The sequence below is a fragment of the Galeopterus variegatus genome, unplaced genomic scaffold (assembly GCF_000696425.1).
Source record: "Galeopterus variegatus unplaced genomic scaffold, G_variegatus-3.0.2 Scaffold7828, whole genome shotgun sequence".
In the NCBI taxonomy this organism is placed as follows: Eukaryota; Metazoa; Chordata; class Mammalia; order Dermoptera; family Cynocephalidae; genus Galeopterus; species Galeopterus variegatus.
Genome location: NW_007733939.1, coordinates 30,404 through 54,364, shown reverse-complemented (window position 1 = coordinate 54,364; position 23,961 = coordinate 30,404). Strand labels below are relative to the sequence as shown.

Below are 23,961 nucleotides of genomic sequence, written 5' to 3'. Positions count from 1 at the left end.
TTTTCTCAACACAATCTGTTGAAGAGAAAGAGTTATCTTTCTAATAATTAAGATACCATCAATGCTACAGTGTTGGTCATTTCAAGGCTGGCAAGTCTCAAATTGTGATTAATTTTTTTCAGTATTCTAAGATTTTGGTGTGCAAGAAGGCATTTGCTTTTTTATTTAAAAATGTTTTAAATTTTATTTCAGAAGTAATAGATGTTCATTATAAAATTTATATAATAAAGGTAAACAAAAAGGAGAAAATAAGAACAGAGAAAACCACAGATAAAACTTTCATTTCTATTATAGGGTTTGTTTCTTCTCTCTTTTTAAATATCTTTCAAGATATGTCATATTTATCTATGTTGGTATTCTGCAACACAACTTTTAATGGCTGCATAGCACAACACATCTGAAGGTACCATAATTTATTTAACCAAATCCCTATTATACGATGTTTTAAAACTGCACTGTCCAATGTAGCAGGCACTAGCCACAAGTAGCTATTTCAATTTCAATTAATTAAAAGTAAATAAAATTTATAATGTAATTCCTCAACCATACTAGCAACATTTCAAATGCTCAATGACCACATGTGGCTAGTAAGTACTGTACTGGACAGCACAGATATAAAACAATTTCTTCATCACAGAAAGTTCTGCTGGACAAGACTACTTTACAATGTTTCCAAATTATCCCTACTATAAATAACTCCAAAGTTATTGTAAATAAACTTTAATATATAGCTCTGACATTTTCTCTGGAATAAATTGAGCAAAACCAGTTGCAAGTTCAAAAGGCGTACAAATATTTACACTTTTTGAAACACTGAATACAGAGAAATGTCAATTTCCTTTGGTACCTTAATAATTAAAAAATAGTGTCTGTTTAAAAGCTGAGTTGATTCGATTACGGGTATGGTGAAACAGGAAAGAGAGAGACTAAGGTCTCTGGTGACCAGTCTATAGAGATGCTACAAATACGGTAGTCTTTGTAAATACTAGTATAGTAGCAGCAGTCCGTACAGAAAGAGATATTGTCACATTTACATTGTCTCCAAGTAATATTTATCTTCATCAATCCCACTTTAGAGCTAAAAATGAACATCTCTTTATTGTCCATTTGAGTTTGTTTATTCATGAACTAACTTTTCTCAGCACTTTTTCTTTATTGTAGTGATCACCTCTTTCCTATGATCTTAAAAGAGCTCTTGATATAGCAAAGATATGAAAACTCTGTTTTCCAAATACATTCCAATATATTTCCTTAGCCTGTAACTTGCCTTTTAATTGTTATGAAATGTAGCAGGTTAGCATTTATATAAAAATTAACACCTTTTTCTTTATGCTTCCTGTTTTGTATGAAATGCTTAGAAAAAAGGCTTTCCTGATTACATATTTGACCATTTTTTAGTACTTTTATAGTTTCATCTTTTACATTTAAACACAGTTATAAGTTATACCATATAAAATAGATACTGGCATATGATGTAAGGCAGAAACTAAAAGTAATTTTTCCCCCCAATGTTAGAATATTCCCAAATCTTAATACAACTTTAAGGGGTAAAAATTTACAATATTGGGCCGGCCCGGTGGCGCACTGGAGAGTGCGCCGCTTGCGAGCGCGGCGGCACTCCCGCTGAGGGTTCGGATCCCATGTGGAGACTGGTTCCCGCTCACTGGCTGAGCGCGGTGCAGGCGCAACACCGAGGGTTGCGATCCCGTTACCGGTCAGTAAAAAAGACAAAAAGGAAAAAAAAAATTTACAATATTATTCACCCAAATTACTGCACCAGCATCCAATTCAGTCACCCTTATCTGGAATAAGAAAATGGCATTTTTGTATTTTAAAAATTCAGTTCACAGGGTTGGGGTTTTTTTCCCCCCCAGAAAATACAATTTCTACTCAGTCTAGGCATTAGACCTTATATTTTCTCCAAAATAAAGAAAAAAAGGGGCTACATGTAAAGAATTTCAGGAGAAAGGAAAAGTATACAAGAAGAGCCAAAAGACTGAGATCTATTCCTAGATCCATGAAAGACTAACTGTATTGACCAATCCACTTTCCTTCCAAAAAAATAAAGAAAAATTTCCTGGAAAGAAGCCTCAAAGACAATGCTACAGCAAACATTTTCCTCCTCTTAGTACTCACACCAGCATATTTTCGTACTGGCAGGAACAACAGTGTTTTCAATCAATTTCCTGGAAAGAAGCCTCAAAGACAATGCTACAGCAAACATTCTCCTCCTCTTAGTACTCACACCAGCATATTTTCGTACTGGCAGGAACAACAGTGTTTTCAATACATAAAATTAAACAATTGGTAGTTTTGTCTCTTATTTACTGCTTCATTATGATTTTATTAGTCTCAGAAATAACCCAGTCATGTTTTATTAGGGGCAAAGTTGCAACTTCTACTATTTGTTTTGGTTTTAAAAGCAAATAGCATTGATGAACCACAATTACTAAAATTCTGTAAGTTCCACATTTCCAAATGAACACTTATTTATTATTTTTAAAAGACAATTCCTTCAAAGATAAATTATAAAGCTCTGATAAGAAAAATTATCCCCTCCCCAAACAACTTTCCCTTCAGGCAGAGAAAATCACTTCTACCACAGTTCCAAATAATAATTGATACATTTCTCCACTGCAACATTTATCACATTATATTCCTACTACTTTTAAGTATGTCTCCCTATCCTTCTAGCCTGGGAGCTCCCTGAATTCAGGCCAACCCCTATATATTCTTCCCCCATCTCCAGTCTCATCCAAGAATTGGCCAAGAGCCTGATAAATAATGGATGCCACAATGTCAGCTTGTCCAAAAGCAACTGCCCCCCTTTCTAATCATCTAATATGCTTATTTGTTTTTCATACTCCTCCTATGAATACCTATCACAAACAGTGCTCTTTTTTACATGAAGATATGGTTTATTAATAAGAGGTTAAAGTATCACCCTTCAAACTGTCACACTATATTTTAGCAAAGTACTTACACATACGTGAAATAAAATACTCTTATGAGAAAGGTTATTAATGTTCACATTTTACAAACAGGAAAACTGAAGCTATAAGAGTTTAGAAACTTGCCCAAGGTGACAGCACTAGTAGATTATAGGGTTAGACACTAAATGAAGATTTCTAACTCCACATAATGTACTTTTCACTACATTGAGCATAGAGTTTTCAGACAAATAACCTTTTAACAAAGCATCAGTTGTACTCGAAATACTTACACTGACCCCAGTGCCCTGTTCTTGGGTTCAAATAATTTGGATAAAGACCATTTGGACGATCCATTTTCTGAAGCAGTTTCCGAATGTGCATGACCTAAATAAAATTAAGGATACAATTAACAAAAATAAATGTCATCAAGACTTGAAACCAATTTAGACTTTGTGTGTTTTCCTACACCCACCACCCCTGCCTTTTATTTATTTATTTCATGTATGTGTGTGGTGGCCAACAGGCTTCTATTTTTAAATGACTCATTATTTTTAAGTGATAAATATGATCATTATTTAAAAATCAGGCAATAATAAAAGAAATACAAAGAAAAGAGCACCATTTTAAATCCCAACATTCTACTATCTAGAAATAGCCATCAGAAACATCAGTGATAAACACCATTCTAGACATATTCAATATGTACATGTTCAAATATAAGAATGGAAATAATTTCACAGAAATGGAATCATAACAATTGTACAAAAAATATTAAATTAATTTGAATTTAATAGATGAAAAGAGTAAAACCAAATTGCTGAACTTTAACTATTGTTCCCATAGTAGATATCCCTAAATTCCTAAAATTCCAATTCCTCAAAGATTTCATTGAGGTTAAGGGGAAAAAAAAATCATAAAACATTAAGAGGAGACTTTCCCAGGGTGGGATGGGGCACAAAGGTGCTCTATTCCTTATTGTGAGAATGTTATCTTCACATTTGATGGGTAACCTGGTTGGAATAAATGACTTGGGAAAACTTTTTCACAGGACTTATATATACCTCACTTTTCTGGGACTTGAGCACAACACTAATCCTTTTACTACAAAGATGCCCATCATCTTTCATTTGGTTAGATTTTGTTATCAAGTAGTTTTAGGAATATGCTCAGGGATGTTATTTATATTCCCTGTGTTCTTTTATTGTTTGAGACCAACATTAGGTACAACAATCTCAATCTGAATAATTCCATGTACCAGTTTTAGACAGTTCTGAATGATGTTATGAAAGATGAGAAAATGAACACTCTTTGTCATCTGTAAGTTACACATAATATTAAATTCTCTCTGCCTCTCTTCCATATGAGAGGTCTTCAAAAAGTTCATGGAAGGGCCAGCCCCATGGCTCACTCGGGAGAGTGCGGCGCTGGGAGCGCCAAGGCTGCAAGTTCGGATCCTATATAGGGATGGCTGGTGAGCTCACTGGCTGAGCGTGGTGCGGACCACACCATGCCGAGGGTTGCGATCCCCTTACCGGTCCAAAAAAAAAAAAAGTTCATGGAAAAGTTCATATTATATTTTAATTCTATTTTTCCATGAACTTTTTGAAGCACCCTCTTTTTATCTACTTTTTAAAAATTATTTTTTCTATATACTTACTGGCTTTTCTCAATTTTGTCTTCTAAGTCACTATATTTTGAGCATTGTCTTTCTTTATATTGCTTCCATTTTGGCCTTTGTTTTGATGAAAACTTTATTTTTTCTTATACTTTATAACTGATATCACATTACTGTCGAGCACTTGTATCTCTTTACATACTTGTTCTACAGAGATGAGAGCCTTACTATGATCTCTCTTATGGTGATATTTGGTCAAGATTTTCAATTGCTCTTTTCTGATAAGAATCTTTTGTCTACTAATTTTTCATCTTCCTTCCTCCTTCCTTTTTCCTGGTAATGTCTTTGTATAAATTTTGTACTTGTTCTTTTTTGATGAATTACTTATTACTATTTTTCTTGAACCAGCTATTTACAAGAAAGTTCTGACATAAAAGAGCAAGTAGAGTCCAGATATAAATGCATTTTTTTAGCCTTAGCTTCTTCCCAGCCAACAGATTGGCAATGCAGTGCTGCTCGTAATAGAGAATCTGTCATACATTCCCTTCACTCACCAAAGTTCAGACACAAATATAGCTTGTTAGATTTCCTCACTCAATTCTGTTTTTCTAGTTTCTCAACACATTATCTAGTGGGGTCCAAAGAAGTATTCACCATCATCCTGTGATATCATTCTCATTATTGCTAATAAGGCTTTTGGTTTTGTATCTCAAGATGTACAATTTAATTTAGAGAATGGTACTCCACTGGCTTTACACTTTTTAAATCTGCAGCCACAGAGGTCCTCTCTTCAGTTTCCCAGAGCTCACTCTAACCTTTATTGCTTACGCCAACCTTTCTTCCTATTTTGTAATATTAAGTATTAAGTATCTCTTACATTTGTTAAAAATGGAATTTGCAGTTCTGTTTCTTCTTGTTGTTGCTTTTAGGTGATTTCTATTTGGTAGGTCCTCAACTTCAGAAACGCCCATATGTTAGCTTATCTTTCTTTTACAAATTTATTTTCTTTTTAATCTTTTTATGCTTCTCCTTTGTTTTTACTATGATTATCTCTTGCTTTTATTCCATGTCAGTAATTTGGTTTTCAGCTATGTACAGTGAGTTCTTTGTTTTCATTTTAATAGCTATAAAAACATACTGTTTTAGGTTTCAATTTGTTTCTTTATGTCTACAATCTTTTTGTATCTTTTTATTATCTTATTTTGTTTCTAAGTTCTACTTTACTAAATTCCACTTTTATTATAGTATGAGTTACCAGTCATGGTGACTTTTTTAGCTAAAAATTCTTCTCAATTGATGAAATATTTCATACACAAAAATGAATATATATAATTCTACTCACACCCCAATTTAATAACTACAACACTATAAAAACCTTTGATAGTCTATTTACTACTACCAATTCACATAACACTGCCTATATCACAGATGTATTTATAGTCCCGAACTTCACATTTGTCTTTATCTTGACTTTACTAAAACCACTTTTGAGTCCCTAAACAATATACTGTTCAACTGTTTATTTTGAACTTTATAAAAGTTTACTATATTATTTTAATTGATAAATATAACCATAATTAATTTATTATATAAATTATTAGTACAAATAATGCTTCTATGTATATGATGTAAATATACATATCAAAGAATGGAATTGCTGGATTGTGGGCTATTTTTACTAGATAATATTTTTTGTTTTCTGTTTTAAAAATTCTTTTTTTTTTTTTTTTTTTTTTTTCACAAAGGCATATATTTTTTATTCTAAAAGTGTCAAAGTTTTATCTTTTAAAGTTAAGCTTTTAATGCTCCTGGAATTAATTGTTATAATCCACAATGCTACCCTCATCATAACAAGTTTCCACATATATGTGGGTCTGTTTGAGGGCTATTTATTCTATTCATCAGTCTATTTGTCTCTGTTCACTAATATTACATTGTCACTGCTGATAACTGGGTAATGCAAACCCACCCAACATGTTTCTCCTCAGGAGTGTCTTGAATGTTTCCCTTCTATAAATATTCTAGAAGTGTCTTGTCAAGTTTCATTTTCAAAAAAAGAAAGCCATTGGAGACTGTAGTAGTCCATTTCTGTTGCTTATAACAAAATACCTAGAACTGGGTAATTTGTAAGAAAACAAAATTTATTGCTCAGAGTTTTGGAGGCTGGGAAGTCCAAAGTCCAGGGAACACATCCGGTGAAAGCCTTCTTTGGTGGTGGCTTTATAGCAACACAGTGTCTCACCTGGCAGAATGGTGAAGCAGAGAGAGACTCTCATGTGCTCTCCTCTAAAGCCCTCAGAACCATGCCCCTGACCATTATTAATCCATTTACTAGAGCACTGTCCCACAATCTAATCACCTCTTCAAGGCCCCACCTTTCAATTACCATAATGGGACTTCCCACCCTCTTAACACTGTCACAGTAGGGACCAAGCCTCCAACACATTAAACTTTTGGGGAGACATAATTCAACCCATAATAGAGATTTAAATGGCACTGAACTGATGCTACAGGTCAATCAGGGGGGGACTGAAATTTTTTAATATTGTTTACCTGTACATTCATTTAGGTCCTCTTCAGTGTCATAACAGAGTTCTGAACTTTATCTTTTGTTAGATTTTTTTTTTTTCCCTTTTTTGTCTTTTTTCCTGACTGGCATCGGATCGCAACCCTCAGTGTTGCGCCCGTACCGGACCGCGACCGGCAACGGTATCGCAACCCTCGGTGTTGCTCCCGCACCTTGCTCAGCCAGTGAGCAGCCGGTCTGTATGTGGGATCCGAACCCTCAGCGGGAGCACCACCACACTTCCCAAGCGGCGCACTGTAGCAGTGCGCCACCGGGCCGGCCCCTTGTTAGATTTATTTGTAGGAAATTTACACTTTTCTTTCTACCACATAAGGTAACTTTTCATAAAATGATACTTTCTTACCTTCCGTAGGTAGTGCAGAAAAATGCTACGATTTTTAGTATTTATATTAATCTTTAAGTCAAAAAACATATTAAACTCCTATTTCTAGTATTTTTGTTTGTTTTCCGTGGGTCCCCCCCCCGCCCCCCGGCAGTTAACCACTGCAGGGATCCAAACCCTTTACCTTAGTGTTAATCAGCACCACATTACACCAGGTGAGCTAACCAGTCAGCCTATTTCTAGTAAGTTAAATTAGACTCTCTTAACATTTAAGTAGATAATCATGTGATTTGAGAATAATTACTTTTCTTTCTTCCTTTTCAATTCTTAAAACTTTTGTTCATTTTGGGTTGGTTTTTGTTGTTGTTGTTTTACCATGCTGGCTAAAAACTTCAGCACAATGCTGATTAGAAATGGGAATGAAATTTTTTTAAAAATCTAAGTGGTTAAAACTTCTCAAAATATTTTAAATATATTCTAAGTAGAAAGGACATTTCTTTGGACAATTTAAAAAGAAAAAAAAATAAAGACCAGAGCCCTAATAAACATATATTTAGAAAGGCAAACAGTTTAAGCATTACTCAAATCTTTGGGGAAATCTTAAAGGACGCTTTTATTAACAATAAAGAAAAGAAGACAAAAAAACTAACCTTTTTGTAGTAAACCAGGTCCCCTGTCAAATAGCTAAGGTGGACAAACTCCATATGCAGCGTACCAAATTCTGCCAGAATGCTGCTACCTGCAGATGCCCAGCCCCAGTTTCGCCCTACTCCACTAAATGAAAGGAAAAGTAAAAGGAAAAAGGATTGGGAAGAGACCAAAACAATTTTTAAATTAATATGTAAATTTTGAATAAATCTCTTAGAAATTATTATATATAACACAAGTTTATTTATATCTAAAAATTTTATTATTTAAAAATTTTGAATATGTAATATATCCATGTTTTAAAAATCAAAACAATATAAAAAGTATACAGTAAATATATTTCACACATTCTCATCTCCCTTCACCTCACAAGGCCCCAGAGACAACCACTTTCATTAGTCTCTTACATATTTAGTACAGAATATTTATGCATACAAAAGCAATCCAAATATATATTATTTTCCTCCTTTCTTAAACAAAATATAGCAAACTATATTTACTGCTCTGTACCTTGCATTTTACTCTTAAAGATGCACCTTAATGGTCTTGCCATAACAGTTCACAACAGCTTTCTCGTTTTTTTTAACAGTTGCACAGAATTCTATGATATTAATGATTCTCAATTGGAATGCCCGACCCCAGAGACATATGAAAATATATGACAGCATTTTGAGTTTTCTCAAAACTTGAAGATATAATTTGCATTTACTGTGCTAGGATCAAAGATACAAAATGTCCTGTGATGGTCAGGACAGTATCATACAATAAAGAGCTGTCCTGCCTCAAATGCTGGTAGTGTCTGTGTGAAAACTATTGCATTATATAAATAGATATAATTTCTTTAATCAATCTCCTATTGACAGTCCCTTGAGATATTTCCAATATTTTGTTATTACAAAAACTTTTACAGGACACATTTCATTTGTGGAGATATAACCTCTAGGATATGTTCCTGGTTTTGTTTTGTTTTTTTTAAGCTTGCCCTATAAGTTTTTTATTTGAAGCCAGACTATATAAATGAAAAATTATGGAAGCTTTGAGTAATGTTATCTTCTAAGAAGGATTGGTTTCTTCTGAAACACAGGTTGAGTTAAGGCAGATCATCTTGGTTTTAGGCTTTGTTAAGGATAGTCTATTTCAGTTCTACCCCTACTTCTAAATAATGACCCCCTGGGACCTCAGCTGAAAGCCAAGAGTGTTTACCAAGGCTCCTCCGTCTTCACAACCTTAAACACTAATCTCTATCTCCAGGTACCATGTGGCTGTTAAATTTTCTCTTTAGCCCTTTAGGCTCCTTCTGCAATTTTCTGCTGGGTTTCTTTGATTCTTGCTCCATGCATGTGCAGTTATAAAATCACCAATAACTTGAGGGAAATTTGCACATAAATTTGGGCTTTCCCTCTGCAATTCCTTTCTGTCTGAGATTTTGTCCCTCACATCACAGCCATTTTAGCAGCACCAAGACCTGACCATTGTCTCCTTTGGCCAAAATGACTGCCACTTTAGGCTTGGCCTCCTTTGCCCTGCACCACAGTCTTGTCCCTCACATCACAGCCATTTTAGCAGCACCAAGACCTGACCACTGTCTCCTTTGGCCAAAATGACTGCCACTTTAGGCTTGGCCTCCTTTGCCCTGCACCACAGTTTGGAACATGCCCTCAGAGAAAAAGACAATGTTTATATGGAGATGTCTTTCTTTTAGGATCACAGCCTCTCAAGTCCTACCTGAGTTAGTTGCTTTCCAATGCCTTCAAAGCATTTCATTTTTTATATTTTGCCAAGCTTTTATAATTGCCTTTGGTAGGAGTATAGTCTGACAAAAGCTATCCCATGCTTGGAACTGGAAGTCTAGATTAATTATTCAAGCAGCAGAGTTCATGGATTATTCCTATAGGAACTCTAAACCATTCTCTAGGGTCTTTTAGGAGGAAGTAAACATATAAATCTTCTTATCTTATATCCACTTGTATGTATACTGCCAATTCAATATGCTATATTTTATTTATCTGTGTTGAGAAAACATTAAAATAGATAACCAGAACATATCACTACCTTGCTTAAAGTTCCTTCATTGTTTGGTGCTATTTTTACACTGTCTTTGAAAATTTGGAAGGCACATACCACCAGCAGAATTTTAACAGCTAGAAGAGAGAATCAGAGAAGGAATACGGATATAGTAACTAAGTAAGACAGTCATTCGTTTCCAAATAAGAGCCTACTATGCTGTGGCAGAGATAGTAGTGAACCTGACCTATAACATTCCTGCTCCCAAAATAAATAAGGCTATTTTAAACAGTGATAGTTATTATGGAGAAAATTAAAGAGAGAGATAGAATATTGAGCACTAGGGACAGAAAGTCAGTTAGAAGAAAGGATCTTTATGTAATATGTTCAGAGAAAGTGTTTCTGAAATGATGCAATCTGACTGAGACCAACGATGGACAGATCTAGAAGAAGAGAATTCCCAGTGGGAGAAACAGCAAATGCAATGGCCCTGAGGGACAGAAAGGGAGCTAATGTGGCTAGAGTTCAGAAAGTATGGGGAAGTGAATGATATAGGATAAGGTTAGAGAACTAGGTATAATCCAGACTATGCAAGAATTCTGTAGGCCATGGTATAATTTTAAAATTTTTATTTTAAGTGTGATGGAAAGTCATGAAGGACTTTAAGGAATATAACATAATATTTAAGGAATAAAGCATACCATTTAGAAAGATTACCTAGGTTTCAGCACAACAAATAGATTACACTGTGTTCAAGTATAAACACAAAGCCTAGAAGTCCAACGATTTACCATTTCCCACAAAGGAAAGTTTTTTACCCACTGTAGATTCAAATACTTTTCAAAATACTAAATTCTAAACAAGGTTTTTTTCACTTTTTATTTTACATACAGCCTCACAGGAAGAATCTAAACCATTAAATTTGATACCTACATATATTCTGACAACTCAGAAAACTAAGAAAATCCCTAAGAACAGGAAATAACACTCCTGAGGACAGAAAAGTTCCAAATATAAAAAGATGATGAGCTGCCAAAAACTAATCTGATCATAACTGCATGCAAATGTTATGAATTTTCAACAGAGCAAAATAATAGGTATAGATGTTACAATTTAACATATATTATTATACATACTCAGAGGACCTAATAACAGAAAATTTGCAATGAATACCAAAAAACAAAAACAAACAAGCAAAAAATATGATTTCTCTTTTGGCTAACCTACCAGCAACAGGATTTTAGAAATGTGTTATAAAATTTTGATGATTTACATGGAAAATCAACATAAGTGTCCTACAATTGTATTAAATTGTCTTGATAATGAGTCATCTATATTTTGGTTTGTATTTTGTTCAAAGTCAGTTAAATATCCTTAATCACTTAATCAATGTATTCTAGGAATGGAGTAAAGCTTTTAGGGAATTGCAATTATTAGAAAAAAAACTTGCAAACAGGTTGATATTAAAATGTATCCCAACAAAAGCAAGGTATGAACAAAATTGAAGCATTCAATATGTAAGTTTAAGTTGGAATATCTTGACTTGTAGGAATAATCTTTTGATGGAGCTCCGGTTTTCAATTAGATATATTTATATTTTATAGTTCAGTGGAATAAAATTTAGAAGCCTTGTGATTGTGCATCATCTAAATTGGAAGAAATATTTAAGATGAATTAAAAGTCTTATTTTTCAATGTAAAAATATCTAATATTTGCAGAAGGTACTCTAAATGAAAGCAAAGTGAAAATACCTGGTCTGTCTGAAATATTACACATTTTAATATGCAAAAATATAGAACTGAGAACATCCTGCATTTAAGCAGAATTCACCCTGATCAGCTATAGAGGAAATACTTCCTCAAATAAAAGAATACAAAAGTCCACTGAAGATGTCAATAATTTCAAATTTGGAAATATGTACAAGGATGTATGTCTTTGTTTTTATAGAAATGATTTTATTTTGGATAATACTTTTTTAATAGAACTACTTTACAGGATATCCAATAAAATAAAACCAATTTTCAGTCATTAAATAAATACTTTTATAGTTAAATAATTTTAATTATTTTAACTCCCACATTCATTCTCAAAGTGCACACTTATGACTAACACACTATATGGTCACCATTATTATATGATGCCATAACCTGGTTTTTAAATTTTTTTTAACATAATGTATATATCTTCCCTATGGTATCATTTATATGGTAGCATATTATTTTATCTTATGGACTACCAAATTTGCTTACCAAATTACCTTCATCTTAGACTTTCAACCTGTACTCATGTTTTTGCTTTTATGAAATATGCTATGATAAACATCATTTTGTATATAGCAGTCCCCGTTTATCCACAGTGGATATATTCCAAGACCCCCAGGGGATGCCTGAAACTGCAAAAAGTACCAAATCTTACATACACTATGTTTTTTGGGTTTTTTTGATCTGATAACTGAGAAGACTACTAAGTGACTACCAGTAGGGTATTGTGGATAAGCTGGTCAAAGGGATGATTCATGTCCCCTGCTGGATAGAGTGGGACTGCACAGGATGGCATGAGATTTCATCATACTATTCAGAATGGCCTGCAATTTAAAACTTATTTATAATTTCTGGAATTTTCCATTTAATATTCCTGAACCACAGATGACTGTGAATCATGGAAAGTGAAACTGTGGATAAGGGGAGACGACTGTATGTCTTCCATATTAACCCATGCCTCCAATTATTTCCTCAGGGTAAACTGCCAGAAGTGGAATTGCTGGATCAAAAGAAACACATTTTAAGGGCTTTTGATAGATTATGATAGTACTTCCTGAAATAGTTTTTCTGCCACTCCTCTCACCACCACCACTCCATTACATTATGTTAAACCATCTGATATTGCCCCACCGGTCACTGGATATGTTCCTCCCCATACCCGGCTTTTTCTTTTTCCTTCTGTGCTTCAGTTTGGATGGTTTCTATTGTTGTCTTCAAGCTCACTAATCTTTTCTGATGCAGTGTCAAATCTGCTGTTAGACTTGACAAGTGAATTATTTATTTCATATATTTCCCAGGTCTAGAAGTTCCATTTTGGTCCTTTTTAAAATCTCTCTTCTCTTCACATCTCCTTTTAAATCCCTGAGCATACTTACAACAGTTATTTTAAAGTCCCTTACTGCTGTCTCCATCACCTCTGTGATTTCTGTGTTTGTTTTTATTGACAGATTTTTCTCCTGATTATGGGTTACATTCTCCTGCTTCTTTGCATGCCTACTAATTTCTGAGTAAATTGTGGATATTATGATAGTATGTTGATATCTGAATTTTATTTTCTTCTTTTAAAACATGCTCAATTTTCTTTTGACAGGCAGTTAAATAACTTGTGGACAGCTTAGTACTTTAAGGATTGTTTTTAGGCTTTGCTGTTATAGTTACAGTTGTCTTTACTTTATGGCTAATTTAAGCTTTCTATTATAGCCTACAGTTCTTTATGAGTAATTTAGCTCTTGACTAAGGCATGACCCTTCTGAAGTTTCAACCCAATGTCCCGGGTATTCAAAAAAAAAAAATTTTTTTTTTTGACCGGTAAGGGGATCGCAACCCTCGGCATGGTGTGGTCCGCACCATACTCAGCCAACAAGCGCATCGGCCATCCCCATATAGGATCTGAACCTGCGGCCTCGGTGCTATCAGCACCACACTCTCCCGAGTGAGCCACTGGGCCAGCCCCAAAACATTTTTTTTAACTGGCCATTTTATTCAACACTTTTATTTTCTCATGTTTTGGTTTTTTTTTTAATTGATCATCATTTTTTCCCCAGGAAACCAATCACACAACCTGTAATTAACTATAATTTTTTATCTTCAGTCTAATATGTTCATTCCTTTTCCCTATTTTGTTATAATTGCTAAAACTTCAGATAAATGTTAAACATTTTTCTTGTTCTTGATTTTAGTGGGATGTTTCTAACATTTCATTAAATCTTTTGTTTAATAAAGGCTATACACCTTCCAGGCTTTGTATCATGTCTGGAAAGCCTTTTGACTCCTAGAAAACATAAATAAAAGCATTTTCCATGTGTTCCTCCAAAATTTTAAATAAAAATTTAAAAGTTAAACATTTAAGTGAATCTAAGAAATGTTTGTAATCTATATAAAAGAAATTTTATATCTGTTCCTCACAGACATACTCATAAGTAACATTTAAATAAATGAAAAGGCATAACGTTATAAGGGAGATTTAAATTAATTCTAAATTTAATGCAAACTCAACTAAAATACAGAGGATCAAAAAATAAAAATAAATTAGACACCATAATTCTAAGCTTCATATAAAAAAAAAGCATGTGAGAACAGCTAAGAAAATTCTGAGTAATGGGATACTAAAAGGACTACTACTACCAGACAGTAAAGCAACTATACTATAATTATGTCAACAAACTAGAGTTAAAATAAATACACTAATCAATGCAACAGAAGATAGTCTGGAAAGCAGATTCACATATACATATGGAAATACTTTTCATACTTTATTATGTATTACCATTCAATTAATACTTCAGTGGGAAAAGAGGTATTATTTAATAAATAATGTCAGAGCAATAATATAAACATCTTTAAAAAATTAAGCTCAATTTCTATCTTCCTTCTCATACCAGAATAAATTCTAGGTGGATCAAACATACAAAAAAAAAATGAAACCACAATTGTACCAGAAAAAGATGAAAGTATTTGAAGAAAAGATTCCCATAAATATTAGTAAAAAACACTTGCAACATATATGACAAAATACTAATTTAGCTAATATACAAAAAAGATCTTAAGAACTAATTTCTATCCAGTAGGAAAAAAAGGACATAAAAAGGCTGTGCAATGAATAAAATATACACAACTTCCCTAAAAAATCAATGAAATGAAACTTAAAACAAGATTTTATTTTTACCTATCTGGTAAAAAAAAACCCAGTATTTTCAAAATGTTAGATAAGAGCCATTCTCACACATTTATTATGAACTTGTCAACTGGTATATCGTCTTTGGAGGGCAGTATCTATCAACACAGAAAATGAACATAACTCTCTGATCCAGCATTTCTACCAAAGTCATACTAACACATGTATATGTGTACACACACACACACACACACACACACATATGTTGCAAAATATGCAGGATATTTCTTCCAGCATGTTTTGACAGTAAAAAACTGGAAATAATCTAAAAGTTCGTTAAGGGATTAAAGTTAATAAATTATAATATTTTCATAATCATTATACTGTATTCTTAAAAGGAATGAGATAAATTTATATAAAGCGTTGATATGGAGTAATTTTCAAGACCTATTGTTAAATGAAAATGACAAGTAAATAACATACACATACAAGGGCATGCATGCTTATATAAATACATGTCTGGAAGGATAACAAGAAACTTTTAATAGTGGTTTCCATGAAAGACTAGGGGTTTGGAATAGAAGGCTTACTTTATAATGAATACATGCTATTTCAATACATGTACATTCACCAAATACATGGATTTCTTTTCACAATTAAAAAATCTAGCTAAATAGAAGGAGAATAGAAAAAGAGAAGGAAGAAGAGGGGAAAGAGAGGGAGGGAGAAATCTATTGCATTGTTGCTTGTTTCTGTAGTCTAAGGAGAAGGAAGGGAAGCTAGAGTAAGAAAGTAAAACCTGATTCCTACTTAGAAGTGGGTAGACAGTATAATAGAGTATGTTTATATAACACAAAAATAAGGTCATATTCTCGTATATGTTGCTTTTTCACTTAATACATCACAAACCAATTCACGTTCAGAATGTCATTTCAAATGGCTGCATCATATTCCACTATATAGATGTGCCAACCTTTTGCACTTAATGCATTTCATTCTACATTCATTAATGTAAACAGCATCACCATAAACATCCTGACAACTAAATCTTTGTACATACTTTCACTTCCTTCATTAAGATAAATTTCTAAAACTGAAATTAGGATGTCAAAGGGAAGGCAGACATCTAGATTTTTAACAACCTACTGCCAATCTGCTTTCTGAGTTACTCAAATTTCCAATTTCAACAGCTATATGTGAGTTTTCATTTCTACACTCAGGCCAGTCCTAAATAATGTCATTCTTTTTTTGCCAATTTGCTAGGTAAGAAAATGGAATCTTTTTTTTTTCTTTTCTTTTCTTTTTTTTTTTTTTTTTTTTTTTTGATGACATGATCCTATAAATAGAAAAGCCTAAAGACTCTACAAAAAAACTCTTAGAGTTGATAAATGATTTCAGTAAAGTTACAGGATTCAAAATCAACATGCAAAAATCAGTAGCACTTTAATATTCCAACAATGAAATCTCATGCTGTTTTATAATATCTTTAAGTTCGACATACTTGAAAAATTCAAGCTAGTGTTTGCACCAATTACAGCTGCTGAAAAAAGAGGTAGAAGGAGGAATCCTGGGAGAAGAGAGCCAGGAAGGGGAAGCCCCTAACTCTGTATATGAACTCTGCCTATATATCTAGCTGCCCTCTGAATAGTGAATGAATAAAAACATACTCAAAGCAGTCCAGTTAAAGATAAATTAAATGAAATCAGACAGAATTTGAAGTCTGATTTCAACTAAGTTGATGACTACTTAAATCATAGACACACACACACACACACACACACACACACACACACACACACACACACACACCTCTTCAGAATTAAATAACAGAATCCAGAGTCTCCACAACATAACTTTCACAATGTCTGGGATACATTAAGAATGTGACCAACCCTCAAGTAAAAAGATAATCAACTGAGACTAATCCTGAGGTGACCCATATGTTAGAATTATAAGATTTTAAAGCAGCTATTCTAACTATGTTCAATGAAATACAGGTAAATATGTTTACAATGAATGAATATATAGGAGGTCTAGCTGAGAAGCAGAATGAAAGAGTCAAATCAAAATTCTAAAATATTCACTAGATGGGCTTAAGAGCAGATTAGAGTAACACAGGAAAGAGTCAGTGAACATGATAATACATCAATAAAAATTATTCGGTCTGAAGAACAGAAGAAAAAGGATTTACAAATAAAAACAAGAGCCTTAGGGACCTGTGGGACAGTAATAAAAGTTCTAAAATAAGAATAACTGGAATTTCAGAAGAAGAAGAAAGAAAAGTGGAGCAGAAAAAATATTTTAAGAAGAAAAAAAAGAACCATGCTAGGGCACATGTTAGTCAAACTGCTGAAAATCAAAAATAACAAGAAAAAAGCATTCAGAGGGAAAAGAAAAAAGACATTATACACACACACACACACACACACACACACAAATGATCTATATGATTCAAATTCTCACTTATCTGAAATGAAAGAGGAACAACATCTTTAAAGTGGAGGGCGGGAAATCAACCCAGAATTTTACATAGACTGCAAATATCCTTTAAGAATGAATGCAAAAATAAAAACTTTGCAAAACAAAACTATAAGAATCCATCCCTATAGATTAACACTACTAGAAAGGCTAAACAAAATTCTTTAGGCTGAAGGGAAGTAATACCAGATTAAAATTCAGACCTTCAGAAAGGAATGAAGAGCCTGGTATAGTATAGCAAACACCTGGGTAAATATTAAGACGATTACCGAAATTCAGAGGACTGTTTAAAGCAGATATTTTTTAAATGTATTTTGAGATTTATAGTTTACTAGATATAATTCACTTGACAACTATACCATATAAGGGATGGGAGAGAGTGTGTAAATGGACAGGAATGGTTGCAGTATGTTTCTATACTTTATGTTAAGTGGTATAATATTAACTTGACTGAAATATTAATTGTGTATAGGGTGATTCCTATAATAACTACTTAAAAATTAATAAATAAATTAAAAAGCTCATAAACTAAAATAGAATTCTAAAATATTTTCATCAAAAGAAGTCAGAAAAAGAGAAGAAAAAACAGAGAACCTAAATTAAACCATATCAGTAATTACCATAATGCTAATGAACTAATAAACATTCCACCTAAACGGCAGATATTGTCAGACTGTATATCAAAAGCAAAATCCAACTACATGCTGTTTCCAAAAGAGGCACAATAATTTAAACAGTGAGGTTGAAACTAAATGATAAAAAAAGATAAACAATGAAAATAGTAAGCACAGGAAGAGAGGAGAAGCTACAATAATATCTGATATACTTCGAGACAAAAGTATTACCAGATATGAAGAGGGACTCAACGTAATGATAAAAGGATCAAATCATCAGAAAGACATATCATAAATGTGTAAGTACTTAAGAGTAAAGCTTCAAAATGCATGAAGCAAAAGATGACAGACATAAAGAGAGAACAGACAATTCCACAACCATACTTAAGGTGTTTTAACAGCTCATCTCAGCAACTCATAAAACAATTATGCCAAAAAAGAACAATCAGGAAAGACACAGATGATCTAAACAATATCAACAACCACAAGACAAGGAGATGCCCACTCTCACCACTCCTATTTAACATAGCATTGGAAGTATCAGCCACAGCAATCAGGTAAGAGAGAGAAATAAAGGGCATCCAGATTGGAAAAGACAAAGTCAAACTGTCCCTGTTTGCAGATGACATGATCCTATAAATAGAAAAGCCTAAAGACTCTACAAAAAAACTCTTAGAGTTGATAAATGATTTCAGTAAAGTTACAGGATTCAAAATCAACATGCAAAAATCAGTAGCACTTTAATATTCCAACAATGAAATAGCAGAAAAATAAATTAAGAAAACTACCCCATTTATAATAGTCACTAAAAAATAAAATACCTAGGCATAAATTTACCCAAGAAGGTGAAAGATCTTTACAATGAAAACTACAAATCACTGTTGAAAGAAATTAAAGAGGACAAAAAAAGATAGAAAGACATTTCATGCTTTTGGACTGGGAGAATTAACATTGTGAAAATGTCCATACTACCCAAAGTGATCTACAAATACAATGCAATTCTCATCAAAATACCAATGACACTCTTCACAGAAATAGAAAAAACAATCCTAACATTCATATACAGTAACAAAAGATCTCAAATAGCCAAAGCAATCCTAGCAAAAAAATTAAGTCTGAGCAAAAAATAAACAAATAAACACTACCTGACTTCAAATTACACTACAAAGCTATAATAACCAAACAGCAGAGTACTAGCATAAAAACAGACACATGGACCAGTGGAACAGAATGAAAAATCCAGAAATCAATCCACATACTTACCGCCAACTGACCTTTAACAAAGGCACCAAGAACATATGTTGGGGTAAAGACAGCCTCTTCAATAAATGATGCTGGGAAAACTGGACATCCATAAGTAGAAGAATGAAACTAGACTTGTACCTCTCACCATATACCAGAATCAACTCAAAATTGATTAAAGACTTAAATATAAGACAAAAAACCTATAAAACTACTAAAAGAAAACATAGGGGAAACACTTCAGGAAGTAGGATCGGACAAAGACTTTATGAATATAACCCCAAAAGCACAGGCAACAAAAGGAAAAATACACAAATGGGTTTATATCAAACTAAAAAGCTTCTGCACAGCAAAAGAAACAATTAACAGAGCAAAAAGACAACCTATGGAGTGGGAAAAAAATATTTGCAAACTATGCATCCAACAAAGGATTAATATCGAGAATATGCAAGGAACTCAACTTAATGGTAAAAAAACAAATAATGCAATTAAAAAATGGGCAAAGGAGCTGAATAGACATCTCTCAAAGGAAGACATGCAAAGGGACAACAGACACATGAAAAAGTGCTCTACATCACTCAGCATCAGGGAAATGCAAATCAAAAGCGCACTGAGAGATCATCTCACTCCAGTTAGACTGGCTATTATCAAAAACAGGATAAAAAATATTGCCGAGAATGCAGAGAAAGTGGAACTCTCCTGCACTGTTGGTGGGACTGTAAACTGGTGTGGCCGTTCTGGAAAACAATGTGGAGGTTTCCCAAACAACTACAGATAAAACTGCCATATGATCCAGCAATCCTACTGCTGGGTATATAACCAAAGGATTGGAAATCATCACATTGAAGGGATACTTGCATTCCCATGTTTATCACAGCTCTATTTACAATAGCCAAGAGTTGGAATCAACCTACATGTCCATCGTCAGATGACTGGATAAGGAAAATGTGGTATATATACACAATGGAATACTACTCTGCCATAAAAAAGAATGAAATACTGCCATTAGCAGCAACATGGATGAACTTAGAGAAACTCATGGTAAGTGAAATAAGCCAGACACAGAAAAGAAGTACCACATGCCCTCACTCATAAGTGGGAGCTAAAAAATTTACTTTAAAAAAGAAAGATATAACAACCACAATAATTCACTGAACTTTCAAAAGGAGAGAAAAGAAGTGAGGTTACCAGAGGTGGGAAATGGAGAGGAGCGGGAGAAGTAAGGGAGGAATTGGTATAGGGCCATGAAAAAAGGTTACATTGTATAATGTTGAATATGCTAATTAACCTGATTTGAGCATCACATATTGCATGCAGATATTGATATTCAACTCTGTACCCCACAGATATGTACAATCAACTATGTTTCAATAAAATTGAAAAGAAAGGAAATTCTACAACTAACACCACAATGAATTTTTTCTAAAAAGTAGTAATAGAAAAGCTTTCATGGAAATCTAGAATATAAAAAAATAGGTGAAGACAATCTTTTTAACCAAGACTATAAAGTCAAAAGTTATAAAAGATATATTTAAATATATATAAAAATTTAAAACTTATGAATGACAAATTATTATAAAGACAACAAACAAGTAGAAGAGCAAGGAAAGAAAAATTAACTCTACAATCTACAAAGTGCTTTACAAATTAATTAGAAAAAGGCAAACAATCCAAGCGACAATTAGAAATAGAAAATTCACAAAAAAGCAAATCTAAGTGTCCAATAAATTTATGAAAACTTTATCAAATTAGTCAGAAAACACATATTAACACTTTATAGTCACCAGTCTATCAAAAATTAAAAAGAAGTTATATTTGCAGACATTTAGGTACTCTTATACATTGCTGGTGAAAATGTGATGTAATACAGCATTTTTGGAATACATTTTAGCAGTATCTATTAAATTTTAAAATAGTCCTTTAAGACACCATTCCCATACCTGGGAATCTACCCCACAGAAATAAAAAAGATACATGTCCTTTGATCTAGCAATCATATTCTGAAGAATCATTTCCAGAGAAATAAAATCCTCACTGTGTAAGGATGTATAACACAGGATGCTACTGTAGCAATGTTTATGGTGGGAAAATAATGAAAACAAATACCTCTGGTATGGATATGAATATATAAATTATGGTATAACTATCCTATGTCTCACTATGTAGTCATCACAAAGCTTGATTTAGATCTCTTATCAGATGACCTGGAAGGGTATTTCCGTGGGGTATTGTTGAGTGAAAAACATAAGCAGAAAAGCCAGCATACAAGTACACCATTTAAAAAAGCTCCACAAGGGATATATGCTTGTGTTTCTATATGCTGTATCACACTGTAGAAGATAAATATGCTAGATTGTTAACATGGGTTGGCTTTCAGGCAGCAAGACTGAGGGGAAGGCCTATGTGTGGAAAACATGTCAACCCCCACCCCCCCAAAAAAACTTTAAAAACTAAGTAAACAAATACATTCATGATATATAAACACAAGTAAAATTATATGTTTGCATAAATATATACAAAAAAATTAAATAAAAATTAAACTTCTACAATGTTCAAGATATGGTCCTTGAAAATCTTTCTACTTTAATCTCAATCTTAAATTTGAAGTTTTACAATTAAACCTTGATTTTTCAGTTCTTTTCCTGTAGGTAGACAAAAAAAAAACAACCTCTAGTTCTTTTTTTTATTAGAATTAACTTTTAATTATTATCTAAGAAGGCTGTATGACTCTAACAATGATACTGAAGAAAACATCAGAAAATCTGTCATGAAACTGTGAAAAGAGAACAAGTATGTATATAGCATCACATGGCCATATCCTCTCATGGGGGATGCTCTGGAACTTCAGCCAACTATTTCCTCACAAAGGAAGTAATCTGCATTATATATTGTGCATGAAATCAGAGAACAGTAATGTTAGATTTAATGTTCAGTATTAAATTTTTTTTTTTTTTTTGTCTTTTGTCTTTTTCCGTGTCCGGCAACGGATCGCAACCCTCAGTGTTGCCCCCATACCGGACCGGGAACCGGCAATGGGATCGCAACCCTCGGCGCTGCTCCCGCGCCTCGCTCAGCCAGTGAGCGGGAACTGGTCTGTATGTGGGATCCGAACCCTCGGGCGGGAGCGCCGCCGCGCTTCCCAAGCAGCGCACTGTAGCAGTGTGCCACCGGGCCGGCCCTCAGTATTAAATTCTGATTTCACAATGTAAATCTAATTTCTATAAAGTTCTTCCTTAGAAAGAAATTATTAATATAAATTAGTTTTTTCAACTTAAGTTGTCACAGATTCATATTTCCAGAAAAATAAAATGCTCCTAATTTTTATTCTAAGGGGTCTTGGTGCAAGAAGAGCAACAGTCAAATTTTCATGTAATTTCCAAACTCTGACATTAAGATGAATAATAAATTTTACTTGGAGAAAAAATGAGCAACAAAAATTTCAGTCAACATGAATTATTTAAATGCAAGTTAAAAGATGTTGACATTATTCAAATTTTAATTGTATATCTTTCCATGATTTATAAAGTTGTCCAAAGTAAACATTTTATCTATTTCTAAGTAAAAAACAGTGTTTTCTATTAGGAATGAAATAGATTGCAAAGAACACTTTAAGAGTTCAGTCTAACCTTCAATAGTGTGGATACTATAATAAAGTCCATACAGTCAACATCATGAATTATGTCTTCTCCTATCATTAATAAGACATTCAACTATAGGAAGCCCTAGTTTCTAAGCATATTGTTTTCAATTTTGACTTAGATCAGCAGATGGTATATAAAAAGAAAAGAAGAAATATACTTTGAATCCATTATAACAGTAAATGGAAATAAATAAGCAAATAAAAAGAACCACAGAGGCAGGGAAGAGAATCTAAGACTAGAGAAACAAGTAGCAAAAACAGGATTGAAATTAAGTCAGGTGACCTGTTTCAAACTAAAGGAAATATTCAAAAAATCAGAAAATATTTTAAAGAAACAAACTTCTGCATATATGCAGAGAAAAACAATGTTAAGATTTTAAAATGTATGGTGGGAGCAGATCATTAGAAATTTTTAATACTAAAAGGTCAAAATTAATTAAATTTAACTAATTAATTTTAATTTAATTGTTAATTTAATTCTTTCAGAACAGAAGTAACTGTGGAGTATTCATAAAGCAAATGTACTTCACAAGGCCTGGTTTTCCAAAGCCTCGTAGTTTCAAATATTGACCTTGCAAAGGACAGGAAATTTTCCCCAGGCTATAAAATCTCTGTTGTAAGATAAGGAATTGTAACGCAGCAAGGTTGCTGGCTCAAAGACAGACTAGTTACTGACTGATATGTAAAATTACTGGAAAGCTGATGGAGGGAGAAGGAATGTTTGCTAGATCAAGCTTTTGTTGGTAGATCACTTAATTGCCTGATAGAATGTCATCTGACTTGTTTTTACTGAATGTTACAGCTTCTATTATTAAACTTGTTCAAACTATGTCTCTTCCTGTAACTTCTTGGTCTGGAGTATAAATGCAGGAAGAGAACCCCAATTCGGGGTTAATTTCTCAAATGGAAGGAATGCCTTGCTTTTGAGGGTTCAGGGAAATTAACCCCTTTTGGAGGCTTCTCACTGCTCAAAAGAGATGGGCTTTGAGTAATCTTTGGTGGT

The 23,961-nt window shown here is 33.3% G+C and overlaps 1 protein-coding gene across 1 annotated transcript in view; it reads right to left on the bottom strand.

Annotated features, from left to right (window-relative positions):
- The window catches only part of LOC103607903 (mannosyl-oligosaccharide 1,2-alpha-mannosidase IB), a gene marked incomplete at its 5' end in the record, with an annotated part of 71,929 nt that overhangs the window by 45,190 nt on the left and 2,778 nt on the right, over nucleotides 1-23,961 (bottom strand). Inside the window, 2 exons of the mRNA XM_008592363.1 lie at nucleotides 3,224-3,317; nucleotides 8,108-8,231. Coding sequence (XP_008590585.1) covers nucleotides 3,224-3,317; nucleotides 8,108-8,231 — 218 coding nt within the window. The remainder of the gene's footprint in view (nucleotides 1-3,223; nucleotides 3,318-8,107; nucleotides 8,232-23,961) is intronic.